The following is a 14379-nucleotide window of genomic DNA, read 5'->3' as shown; positions in this document are numbered from 1 at the left end:
CATGTCGTTCTTGAGAGATTCAGAAAACCATTCATATAGGAGGAAGGTTTGTTTGATTCGAGCGTGCATAGGACATCTCCATGCAATTATGTGACAACAAAAGCAATCAATTTATCACACATTTCCATTTTAATGTTATGAATAAATGCATAGTATTTGCATTATAGAGTAATATCACGCTATGATATTTCGTTTAGGCTAAGCTTCGTGGTAAATTAAGTGTTACGGGATAGACTTATCTATCATTGGTGTTACTTACGTTACGTGCCTTACTTGAAAAGCAAGAATGAATGGCAATCTGATGTAAGGTGTGAAATTGTCTCCTTGATAGTTTGCCAAGTTACCAGTAATCATACATATTAAATGTTTAAATTATGAATTGATGTTGGTTCCATGGAATATCCTGAATTAAGGTAATTATGAAACAGTTGCGTGACAACAGAACTTTTAATTATTGTAATTTGTTCATGGCTCGACTTGAATGATCTAGAAAGTTAAGAATAGTTTTCAAAGACTAAACTTAAGTTTATTCACATGCCATAAATTTCTTTTTGACTTTCTGATAGCCCAGAATGGTATTAATAATGTCGGGAACAATCGAAGACTATTACCGAACCTCTCATTCTGCATGCATTCTGAAAGCTCCTTCAATAAACGATCCCCTCTCAGACGCATTTCAACAATTGATGACGATCCCCTGACAGTCGCGGGATTGGGGTGTCTACCCACCGTGACAGCCGTCAAACGAGTTGAGCGAACTCCGGAAGGACATGACTTAGGAATTGTCGCTTCTCCAGGATGATGCGACTAGATATATAGGTCTTTATTACCACTGACAGATACATTTCATGTCTTTATTGTGGTATTGACAACGCCAATATTATAGAGCCGTATAAATTCTATAGATAGAGCTGTTAGTTTTGATGCATGTCCCCGTGTTGACGCCTTATGACTCTTGATATAAAACACCTGCGTTCCAGTGATTCATTTTTATGATGGATACGTATTAGCTTTTGACAACAGAGCCCTTGGTGAGATAACCCTTGATTTGGAATGAAATGTGTCGGTGGCGGATTCTTGGTGAATTATGCCTAGTCGTTATATATCCTGCATCGCAATTGACTATCAGAATTTTCACTTGTTTGTATGTGCTGAATGGTATGTTATGCGGAATGCATATTTGTAATGTCTCCTTCAAACCCGACTGGTCATGGAATAGATCTGGGATTTCAAATAAAGGTCATCATACTGTCCCACTGGATGTCTCGCCGCGGCTAGACGGGTGGAATCTCAAATACCATTGACTCTATATATAGACAGCATCAGAGAGTGTTGAAGAGGGACTTTGGACTTTGTGTCTGTGTGGTCCTAGAGAAACTTGTCCCTTAGGTTGTCCTCAGATGTCCCGACAGTCTGTCCTCGATCGGCTCCTTCTCATAGCGGCTGTTACGCCTAAAGTGTTCTTCCTGTACTGTGTATTTGTGGCTTTTTACACGTGATTAATTCATGATATCGTTCTAAAAAGACGTATTTTTGCTTGGTAAATTCGTATTTGATCGGATTTTCCGTGAGTATTGATAATATTTCTTTGCATTAAATCACACATCGAATTCCTTTTTTTAAGTTTGAGGCAATTTGACATTATTTACATGCGCGTGTCTTCATTAACTACTGAATCCAGTGAAGTACGGACACGCAAGCTTTAGCAGGAATCCCGAATTACTCTCAAAATCACGGATTGCACACATTTTAGTCTTGCCTTGGGTACTAGACGTCGGTTATATTTACTCATTTCACACACGACCTGAGAGCTGTATTCCCCTTTCCCCACACGTACCACCACGCCAAGAATTTTCCTTGGCGGTAAATGTGCTGATATAGCGCTAGCAACACGCGTCACTGTTGATTGTTTTATTCTCAACCATCATTTTCCGATTCATTTTACTTAAAGGCCGAAAACAAATATTAGTCCGCTCCTTCATCTTCCGTGGTCTTATGGTACATTAGAATCATATCTATCATGGGTGCGTGATAGGTCTTCCTGCGTACATTTCAAGGCTCATGTATGTTTCTGAATGAATAAGCGGCACGGCGGCTCTGCTGTGATATTTTCTCTCCCCGAAAAAAAATGTTAACGACTTAGTGTTGTATCGCATCTTTAACCGAGCCGCGTTCTACCGGGTGTCTCAAAATATTCACCGTGAAATATTCGCTACACTGGATTTGCCACCAGGCGTTCTGCATCACTAAGCAATTCTTAATTGAATGGCAAGTGTCACTTGTTACTATCCTAGTGACAATTTATCTTAAAACCCTACGCCGTTGGTTAAAAAACATAATTTGTAATGAAATTTGAAAAATTGCAATTGTGTGAATTCGTGCTGACTTGGAATTTCCGTCGATATACAAACACTAAGTTCAGCAAAGTTGCATGATAACTTCATACGGCATTACGGCATTGTGTATGAGTGCATTTCTATTTTCCTGAACCACAATTAGATACGAACGGCGTGCCCCTTTAAAATGATTTTCTTCATAACATTCAGAGCCACCACTTCAATAGGAAAGTGATCTCATACCCTGTCTATACCTGACGGGCATTTCAAATCGATTTAAAACCCAACCTCATGAAAGTGGAAATTCTCCCTGGACGCTATGTCATTTCTGGCATGACAGAAACATGGCTTATCGATGTTAGAAATAACTTACATCGCGCCAAACAGTACTGACATGTTGAGCGTATCTAAACAGAATTTTTCAAAATGTTATTGATCAAAACCTAAGATGCAAACACGATAGAAGGTGATTGCCAGATAGCAGTCGGAATGTTTGCCAACATCTGCCAACCTAACAAGAACTATTTGCACACTGTTCAGCGAAGTCAAATGATGGATTTCAATTAAACTAGCAAGATTGCAATTTGAGATAGAACACCAGACGCTCGGCGGCATGGACCCACCATGCTAGCTTTTTTTGGCGATCAAAAGAGCACGGTGCACAGCTTATCGAAGATCACCAAAATATCGATCAGTGTCTTTTTAAAAAATGGCATGGTTAAAGTTGATGGGTATAGATGTACAATTAAGGTCGTCGCGGTGGGGTTGAACGCGTCATCTTGAATAAATCTACCACACGAGTAGACACAGCACATGTGCATGTATATACGGGATGTCCTCATGAATACCGGTAGGCTTTCCTTTTTGTACTATAAAAACAGGACCATACATTTCGGAGGCCCTGGCCCTGGTGCCGCCTTTATTGTGACTTTTCATGCACAATCTGCAAAGCGCTGCTTCCCATACCGCCCTGGAACATTGACTAACAAAACATTAAAAATACCCGCTGGTGTGCCTTACAGATATTTACCCAATGACTGTGACGACCTGTGCATACAATAACATAACACTGTTCATGGAGTATAAATAGCCAATTATAATACATGCCATATATGGCACCCCAAGAGGTCTCTTCAAAACGGCACCCGATACCGATACTCACGAGGACGACCTGTATATTGTGCTTGTTTCTTTCTCCGAATCAGCGTACTTGAAGGGAGGCTGCAAGTAGGGGCCAGGTGGCCTGTCAGGCGATGTTTCATGTGGTCGCCGATAAGTGTATGTACAATCTCCACGTACATCGTCATAATTCACGATTGTGAGAGGAATCTTTACAACGTCAAACCACACCCAGTTCCCTAATTATGCCGGTCTTTATTATTTCTTAATATTAGTATATTACACCTGAGAAGACGTTTTACCTAGCTCCTGGCTATAGTCACCCCTTAAGTCTATCGTCACCATTTCGTCCTTTAAACGTTGATTATCTATTTCGGCTTAGCTTGTCGATTTAGGAAACAGGCGAGAAACCTCCTACACAATTACCACTTGCAGGGCGGTACTTTACAAGACATCATGAATCTATCGTGCTTTATTGTGTAAGAGACACTGATTTCGCCATTTTGAAGCATTGCAAACAATTTGTTGGTTTCTATTTATATAATACGAAAGTTTAACTTCACAAATGGGATAAAACAACATTCGTGGCAAGCGTTCCATACGTTGATGCCGGAAGATACTGCCATATTTACATCATTCGTTTTATGTTCTGCTAACCACTCCAGGCAGATTCTTTTATTACCAATAGTGCCATTGTTCTAGAGTACGAAGAAAATATTTGATCTACATCAGAGGGTAGTTTGAGGCATAATGGTTTCCACTTTCGACCCCCATTTTATAACAGACTTGCGGCAATGGACACCACTAGCAACACATTACGTAGTTTCTCATTTCCTTGCTGTCACGACAGAGAGCAATTGGTACAGAAAACACATCCGGTTAAGCTAGAATATACAGAGGTGAACCTTTAGTGCAAGTTTTAGATAACGTGGCTGTATTACTGCTAGTTCCTTCTTTAGGATGTTGCCATTTCTGAAATATCAAGATTTAAAAAAACAACTAATATCTATGCGACCATGCCAATTTAGATCCGGTGCTGTAGTTTTAACAAAAAGTCATATCTCCTGTAAGTACACCGAACCAACCAAGACACATAGAGGCACACATTGTAGAAAGAATTGGCCAAAATTGTACATGAGTCCATCATCAGCTTCAAGCTGGCGCCAACTCAGCCGAAAAATATGAAAATGACCCGTTTGGGCACTCAGTATCGAGGTTACCGGGGTAACATTTGCTACGAGAACCACAGATGAAAAAGATAATACCAAGAAAGATGAAGGAAAGTTTATGACAAATCGATATTTGAGCAAATGTTCCCTGAAATACCATGATTTGGTGTTGATTGGCGCTGTGACCATGCTTGCCCAATCATAGTAGCTCGCACCAAAAATACACAGCTCGTCCTCGTGAATATCGGTATCGGGTGCCATTTTGAAGAGGCCTCTGAGACAAGACCACTGATGAATATTCATAGGTTGGAGGGTCGAGGCCTATATATTAGACGAGTGCATGTTTTTTACTCTCAAGTACATATTTGGAGAGGTATTGAAAAAATATTTGCTGTGGCAAGTCTACAGATATAAAGAAATTATTTGATGAAAAAATTAATTTCGAATTTTGCTAATTGGGTAATAGGGGGCGTGTTTTGAGTTTTTTCTGCCAGTTGGCTGAAAAGAGTGGAAATATCAAAGTCTGTCTAATTTGTCGATTAAAAAAAAATTTCCGTGGTCAATCACCAATTTAAATCGCACCAGTTACTCGCAAGACTAACCCGTATATCATATCCGAATTTCAGTTTCACTAGTTGACGCATTCTTTGATGCGTCGCGGTCAAACATTGACAATTTAACTGCTAAAAGGCTTAAAAAATCAATTGTGGTCTTGTCTCCTCTTGGGGTGCCATATATTGCATGTATTATAATTGGCTATTTATACTCCATGAACAGTGTTATCGTATGCACAGGTCGTCACAGTCATTGGCTAAAGATCAGTAAGCGGCGCTTTGCAGATTATGCATGGCAAAGGCGGGTATGCATAGGCGGGACCAGGGCCTACTTAGTCATACTGGTGCTCTTCTGTGGACCTCCGAAATGAATGGTCCTACTTTTAAAGTACAGAAAGGATAGGCCACCGGTATTCACGAGGACATCCCATATAAGGCGAGCTATATTTTTGCTCGCACGCACATTGCCGTAAATCAACGATTCCAGGCTGCCATACAAAGCCGCATCTGCTTCTAGAACAACAGGCAGATTAAATCAACTATACATCGTGATCATCAAACGTGTTTACGATGCCCATGACACAGACGGAGGTGCTATGGATCATCTCGCACTCAGTCGGCAGCCAACTGACCTGGGGATTCTTTCATCTTAATAGCAATAAGGCGAAAGGTGTATGATAAAAGCTGTTTCCTAATGACCTTAGATCAAACACCCTTTTGGGCTAATTAATAAAGGCTGCTGCTGCTGGCTAGTGGTCAAAGCAGGTGGTATGAACTGGGCTTTGAGGAACGACTGAGAGGATCCCAATGGAAGTTGGTAGCAGCTGTACTTAACACTTTCCGAATCTTGAAATGTTAAAACACACTGACAATGCCGATTATTAAATGTTGTTAGACCATGAAAGACTTGGCCAATTTCGGGTACGGTTGCCTTATCATTTGTGTTCACCTCAGAGGTTTAAGGTACACTTGCGGACATAACACGTAATTACTTGCAGACTGATATGAATTTCATGAAGTATTAGATTTGCAAGTAAAACCTAACCCGTATCTGCATGTCCGGATGGTCATAGTACCCCACTATCCGCATCATCCGAAATTTTCATCAGAAGTCAGCAGAACATTGCTTTGGCAAGTTAAGTGTGGGGACTTATCCAGTTTTTAATCTTCATCAAATGAAAGGACACGATGACTTCCTAATGAAACTATTGTTCCTTCCTGTCATTTCAGGTTAACTAAAGGAGGATGTGGCGGTATTGTGGAATAGTTCTTGTTCTGTCTTTTGCTGCAACCACAAACAGACGTAAGTAAGAAATAAATTCATTCTTGTAGACTTTTTAAAGGAGGAGATTCCCACTCTTTACCATCGAGGGGTGTAAAGGAACGGACAGACACAACAGACGTGGTCACCTGGCAAGTGTTGATGCTAAACTCACCTTCAGGGACAAGCTTTGCGAGATATAGAACCCTCAGCAAGACACAAATGCAGGGCGAAAGTATTACATTCATTGGCCTGATGTGTAGCCGGCGTAATGTTTTTGAGTGTTTCTGTTTTTGAGTGTTTCCCCTCATTGTTTGGGAACGCTCAAAAATAGATTGACAAGTTTTTCTGTGTATCCCCCCTATTGAAAAGTCGTGGTCTCTCTAGCTGCCTATTGTTTGGAAACACTGACACATGGGAAACAACCACAGATGTTACACCGGTCCGTTCGCACCAGGCACACAGGACGTATGGGATCATTCAAACTTCTGACTATTGGGCAAGGTTTGTGGCCTGTTTAAACGCCGCTTTACATTACCTCTCTCAAAATAACCTGTAGCCAAATAATCATAGCCATACTCCAAAGGAAATAAATATACCTTCATCCCAATATCCCATTATATTTATGTGTCAATGACCCTACACCACCTGTCGAAATCCATTTCGGCTCCACCTAGAGCGGAATTACTGGATGGATTGGTCATCCATCTGCCGACACCTCCTGAAAGGGCAGACGCATGGAGACTAGCTAGCTGGTCACTTAGTCATGACATTGCTTGTACGGCTTGGTGATGACTATGATTACCTTCTAGTATAGGGCCAGGTTTGGTGGTGCAATTGAATCTGCTGGTCAAAATCATGGTATCAGATAAACCATCATGTTGAGATTTAAACAAAATAAATTTGCTTCCGCTTTACTGCTTATGCTCAGATGTCGCATGAAAACAGCCAAGAGGAAATGTGTGACCTATATTTATACCATCGCACATTTATGGTCATAGATTCTGACACTACACTTCTTTCTTTTAATGTCAGGCTCGGCCTGGACATCCTTAAACAGTATCCAGAAATATGATCGAAAATACAATTAGAGGATGCTAACATGATATCTCAAAGGAATAATCATTAGTATAAAAACCATGGTGATAGCACTGTCCATTATTCTGGCATAAAGACATTCTATGGTCGTATTATTGGTAATTTTGTTTGCTGGCATGCGCTGCGCCCATTCGATGTCTATCTAATTGTCATTAGCGGCTAATAACGATGCGAGTAATTAGCTAATAAAGGGAGTATGATGATCTGAGATGGTATCGGACGCGGAAAAGAATATATCATTGGGTGTCGCATTCTTCTTGAATACTGTGATAAGAGAAATTAGCCACGGACGATTATGTTACATTAGCAAATCTTCGCCAGGTCTTTACGAGCGATTATCTAGCACGGACAAGGATGTACAGTGTGTCTGTATGCATACCAGGGTCAACAGGATTTTTTTTCATACTATCCATGAAGGACACATGCCTCTGAATGTTTGGCCAAATCTTTTTTCGTTGTCATTAAGAGGCTTGCACTGAACTTGAATCTATTTTTGATATTATTTCAGTTACCACAGATGGATTGGTGGTAAAATTCATTCATGAAGTTTTGCATATTCCATATTCACCATGCGGCAAATCACACACAAAGATTACGACCGTGGCAGTCAGTCATTTTACTTTCATACTTACGTTACCTGAAAAGCCTCAAAACCAATAACTCAAACCTTCTTCTGTCCTCACTTGTATTAGTTTTAGTTGTACCAGAGTCTTTTAAGACTCTGGTTGTACCGTTCCCGGGAGCAGAGAGAGTAAATTGATGTCAAAGCCGAGGGGTCCGATCATGTCTTTTGAACTGATGTGAATGATAAATGGGCATTTTACTTCATTTGATCCGATTACTATCCGAAACTAACCAGATGAAAAACCATCACAACTTAATGATCCTCTTACCATCCGAAATTTACTTGATGAAAAACCATCCCATTCTAATGGATTACCGCTTACCAACGTCTCGAGAAAGCGTGGAAGGTAATCCTGGATGCCATTACTTTTAACACTCCTGTGAAAAACCTATTACTTAAAAAGTAACATTTTTTTGCGTTTTATTTGTACCTCTATGGTGTGGAGGGTAGAGCGATGCCAAAGCCGTGGGGTCAAGATGTCCTTAAGAGGTGTTTTGTTTGTCCGCAACATGCATGATCATGGAGCATTTCACTTCCATTCCCTGTAGATTGGATTCCAATAAAAATTCAACTGGATTAAAAACCATTCAATTCCAATATGCCACCATTTTTCATTTAAAAATCTCTTCAAAGCACGAATGGTGTGAACGAGCAAAGAGATGATCAGACTGCGGGTTGACGTTCCTTTTATAAGAAACAATTATAGATGGTTTACAATCTGTACCACGGCGTGGGGAAATTAGAATGAACTTGAACAATCCATTAGGATTAAAGTAATGATTAATTCATTTGTGAATAATTGTGAATTCATTTGTAAAACTGCATACCGACTTATCGTCGGGGAACATCAATCCTGATGTCTCCTCCTTTCAAGATGGAAAATACCCACAACGACGGTAGATCGGCATGTAAAACTGTTTCGGAGTGTCTTCGTCGACGCAAAATAACAAGTTGTTGAATATGTTTCAGGAGAATCTAAATGTGTCGACTGAGTTTCTTACATCTTTGTGCAATTAGACGTAAACGGCAAGAATGAGTTCTTTGCCTACATGATGTCAAGTGGATGCAAAGGAACATCGTTTACAGCTTGAAAGTTGTCAATAAAAGGGGCTAAAGATTGGCAATTCAATTGAACCGTGTAGGGAACGAACAACTCTCGTAAATTTGTGGTGTAGCCATCGTCTGGAGTTAATCCCTGCGAGGCGCCGGTCGACTCTCTAATTTCAAAACTCGTTTGTAGGATGAGAGAGAGTCAAAATGACACTGACTGCCTCTAGGGTTATTAGGCGTAACCCAAAGCCACCGCAGTGTTAAATTATTCAAGTAAGTTAGAGTCGCATTGGTCTCACAGCAGTTGCTATCAAGAATTATCACATCAGACGGATGACATATATTGTAACGCGAGATACCATGAAAAGATGAACGTGTTGAATTTGATACTGTTAGAGTGTTGTTTGCGGTTAGAATAGAGGAATTATCACCGTCTCTCGTGGATTGATTAAACCAGTCACGAGATTTCGTTAGTCTGAGACGAAATGGCATGAGAATATTTGATGTTCTAAGACTCTTGTCTCGGCAATTATCAATTTACCACTTTGCTCATAGTACAACTAGGAGTTATTCAGAACATGATATCATGATACTCCTGAAGAATTCTATTTTCCGTATGTTTGCAGATCTCGCTCTAAACAACTTGCGGTTCTGACTAGTGTTCTTGGCTTACTGGTTGTGAATGCAGCGTGGTTGACGTTGCTAATTATGGTGCAGGTGTAATATATGTGAGTGTTTCCCGTGTGTGAGTGTTTCCCCTCATTGTTTGGGAACGCTCAAAAATAGATTGACAAGTTTTTCTGTGTATCCCCCCTATTGAAAAGTCGTGGTCTCTCTAGCTGCCTATTGTTTGGAAACACTGACACATGGGGAACAACCACAGATGTTACACCGGGGTTCGACTACAAAACTTCAGGCGACCACAGTTGGACCTTATCCTTCTCAACTCTGATACTTGATGAGGTTAAGAGCGTTGCTTTTCGTCTTTAAGGATGGCCACGCTATTAAACTGATTCGATTATTTTCAGTTCTTTATTTGTGCATTCGTAGCCATGATGTACTCTCGGATTCGCTGTTCCTTGCCGATGTCCTAGATATCAGCCATAAAATGTCAACTATGTTCCCACAAAACATCCTCGATCTAATTAAATTCGGCACACTGCTAACTATTTGCCGTCTGCAAGTATTGAAAAGCTAATCCGGAAAAAGGCTTTGCCACACTGGTTTGGAGTCTGATCCGATTGACCTGGCTTATGTCAGACCAAACGTGTCAAGAGTGCAATTACTGAACCCAGGAGTCACTTGGGTATTGAAATCGAATGAAGAATAGTTAACGCAGGCCAGATGTGGTCTATCGTATTCAACCTAAGCACGATTTGTGACCAGGTTGATGCAGGAAGCACCCTCATGGTTTCAACACCACCCCACCGATGAGTTCCCTGCAAGCAGTATCTATGTAAGATTTTTTTACCTTAGGTGATCCAATGATAAAACGACTCACTTGTTTTTAATGTTCGCGTAAAGCGTCATTTTGTTCAATCTATCACATCACAACCTGCAAATGCGATTTCATTTTTTAATCAGTGAATTTTTGATCCGGAAAAGGGCTTTTTTCGCAGTTGTTGGCACTCTTGTCCGATTGGTCTGACGTATGGAAAATGCGTCACGAGTGCAATTACAGAAATCCGTTGTCTCTTGGGTATGAATCGAATGATAAAAAGCAAACCATAGGCCACACGTGATCTATCGTATTCAAGCCTGAGTAAGCACTAAACTGAGGATGCAAAAAACATGAATCTCCTGTCGCCCATGTCAGCAGTGCCTGAGTTAGCGATCTCGCCACTTTTTCAGAGTGACATCAGGCTGGGTTTGGGTCTTTTCGGTCTGACTCCACGTCCGCCAATTCAATCCTGGAATACATTTCATGATATGCGTACACGCGGAACTATCGGGGTCAGGCGACAAAAAAGATTGTTCTAGCAGCTAAATGTGTACATCTGTAAGTGAATAATGTAGACGATGACGCAATGTGTCTACTTTGATTTAAGGAATTTGATGAAATTCTCTCGGAATATTCTGTTGGATATGCAGTAAGCGACGAAGTTCAGAGCTGAATCGCACACGATGAGAAGCAAGCCTATCTTTCTTCCGTAGTTGTAAAACGGGCTGTCATCGGCGAATTTGACGCCAGCGGTTGCTATGAGTCGATCAACGATAGGTAGTGTCTCGCAAATCGTAAATAGACATATTAAAGCTAAAATCGTGACAGTGGCCTGAGTTTGAGCCTTCTCGGTCTGACTGTGGGTATCATTCATTTTAAGGCGTCTCTTCATCGAGTTTCTTACGGAAATGACGAGGATAATATTCATTGAGTAAATGAGGATAACAGGGGTTAGATAAAGTCCGACCATATAGGTTATGGTATCTATTAATGGCCAGTTGATTGGGCGAAGATGCATGACAACCTCAGTGTCATGGGTACACGGGTTGATTCCTACAGCTAGATAATGGTGCCAGTACCGCAGACCATAACAGGCAAAAGAGATCACTCCAATACCAACCGCTATCTTGCCTAACTTACCCTCGTCGCAATTCCTTCTTGCCCAGAGTGGAAACACGATGTTAACAAACCTCTCTGAAGTGATCAGGACGACCAACCAGTTCCTGCTCATGAGAGAGGCGTAATACAACGGGGCTGTTGCGAAGGCTATGACTACACCAATACGGTTGTCAGGCCTTGCGAAAAGTTCAATCCTGTTGGTAAAATACACGACCATGTGACGAATAAAGAAATATATTAAGCAAATGGTAAGAAAGAATAGATCGCATACTGCGAGTGCCTTCAGGAGATAAACTGACGTCTTGGCGACATTATGCATGGTACGAAGAACGACAAAGTTCGATATGTTTAGCATTATTCCTATGAAGACAACAGGGGTGATTGCGCATGTGTAGAGATAGAAAACATCCGCGTATACCTTCTTGTAAATGCACTTCCCTTGATCGAGGCTACTTTCAGTTGGTAGAGTGGGTAGGTTCATACTGGCTTGTTGTAATTCGATTTGTGCCATTATGGTTCTTGTCCGCTCATTCAAACCATGTGTCGAATACACACTTGGCTAACGATGGATTAAGCTTTTAAAGTTGCAAAGAGGAGTTCAGCTGTAGAAGAAATCCTATCTCAATCAGTGCACAATGTACTCTATCATAAACGTGGGCAGGTTTGGACTTCGAGCAATCATCGAGCCAAAGACCTTGTAAAGTCACATGCATGCATCGTTTTCAAACGCCAATTTATTTACAGCTCACATCACAGGTTTATGGTTATTGAACTAAAAGCTAACCAGAAAGCTAAAACGAGATCTTTGTCATTGAATGTTAAACTGGTATGGATTCACTACATATCGGGTTATTCAGAAAAAACTGATCGAAAATACATATGATCGAAAATACAATTAGAGGATACTAACATGATATCTCAAAGGAATAATCATTAGTATAAAAACCATGGTGATAGCACTGTCCATTATTCTGGCATAAAGACATTCTATGGTCGTATTATTGGTAATTTTGTTTGCTGGCATGCGCTGTGCCCATTCGATGTCTATCTAATTGTCATTAGCGGCTAATAACGATGCGAGTAATTAGCTAATAAAGGGAGTATGATGATCTAAGATGGTATCGGACGCGGGGAAGAATATATCATTGGGTGTCGCATTCTTCTTGAATACTGTGATAAGAGAAATTAGCCACGGACAATTATGTTACATTAGCAAATCTTCGCCAGGTCTTTACGAGCGATTATCTAGCACGGACAAGGATGTACAGTGTGTCTGTATGCATACCAGGGTCAACAGGATTTTTTTTCATACTATCCATGAAGGACACATGCCTCTGAATGTTTGGCCAAATCTTTTTTCGTTGTCATTAAGAGGCTTGCACTTAACTTGAATCTATTTTTGATATTATTTCAGTTACCACAGATGGATTGGTGGTAAAATTCATTCATGAAATTTTGCATATTCCATGTTCACCATGTGTCAAATCACACACAAAGATTACGACCGTGGAAGTCAGTCATTTTACTTTCATACTTACGTTACCTGAAAAGCCTCAAAACCAATAACTCAAACCTTCTTCTGTCCTCACTTGTATTATTTTTAGTTGTACCAGAGTCTTTTAAGACTCTGGTTGTACCGTTCCCGGGAGCAGAGAGAGTAAATTAATGTCAAAGCCGAGGGGTCCGATGATGTCTTTTGAACTGATGTGAATGATAAATGGGCATTTTACTTCATTTGATCCGATTACTATCCGAAACTAACCAGATGAAAAACCATCACAACTTAATGATCCTCTGACCATCCGAAATTTACTTGATGAAAAACCATCCCATTCTAATGGATTACCGCTTACCAACGTCTCGAGAAAGCGTGGAAGGTAATCCTGGATGCCATTACTTTTAACACTCCTGTGAAAAACCTATTACTTAAAAAGTAACATTTTTTTGCGTTTTATTTGTACCTCTATGGTGTAGAGGGTAGAGCGATGCCAAAGCCGTGGGATCATGATGTCCTTAAGAGGTGTTTTGTTTGTCTGCAAGATGCATGATCATGGAGCATTTCACTTCCATTCCCTGTAGATTGGATTCCGATAAAAATTCAACTGGATTAAAAACCATTCAATTCCAATATGCCACCATTTTTCATTTAAAAATCTCTTCAAAGCACGAATGGTGCGAACGAGCGAAGAGATGATCAGACTGCGGGTTGACGTTCCTTTTATAAGAAACAATTATAGATGGTTTACAATCTGTACCACGGCGTGGGGAAATTAGAATGAACTTGAACAATCCATTAGGATTAAAGTAATGATTAATTCATTTGTGAATAATTGTGAATTCATTTGTAAAACTGCATACCGACTTATCGTCGGGAACATCAATCCTGATGTCTCCTCCTTTCAAGATGGAAAATACGCGCAACGATGGTAGATCGACATGTAAAATTGTTTCTGAGTGTCTTCGTCGACGCAAAATAACAAGTTGTTGAATATGTTTCAGAAGAATCTAAATGTGTCGACTGAGTTTCTTACATCTTTGTACAATTAGACGTAAACGGCAAGAATGAGTTCTTTGCCTATATGATGTCAAGTGGATGCAAAGGAACAT

At 40.4% G+C, this 14379-nt stretch overlaps 1 protein-coding gene across 4 annotated transcripts in view; it reads left to right on the top strand.

Moving 5' to 3' along the window:
• LOC135491662 (neuroglian-like) overlaps positions 1 to 14379 on the top strand; it is a 69558-nt gene that overhangs the window by 36117 nt on the left and 19062 nt on the right. For all 4 annotated transcript variants that reach the window (XM_064777638.1, XM_064777636.1, XM_064777634.1 and 1 more), the window contains exon 2: positions 6409 to 6481. In XM_064777638.1, coding sequence (XP_064633708.1) covers positions 6424 to 6481 — 58 coding nt within the window. In that variant the 5' untranslated portion in view covers positions 6409 to 6423. The remainder of the gene's footprint in view (positions 1 to 6408; positions 6482 to 14379) is intronic.

This window comes from Lineus longissimus, chromosome 7 (assembly GCF_910592395.1).
Source record: "Lineus longissimus chromosome 7, tnLinLong1.2, whole genome shotgun sequence".
NCBI classification, from domain to species: domain Eukaryota; kingdom Metazoa; phylum Nemertea; class Pilidiophora; order Heteronemertea; family Lineidae; genus Lineus; species Lineus longissimus.
The sequence above is the reverse complement of the archived record's forward strand: the minus strand, read 5'-3'. Positions and strand labels throughout refer to the sequence as shown.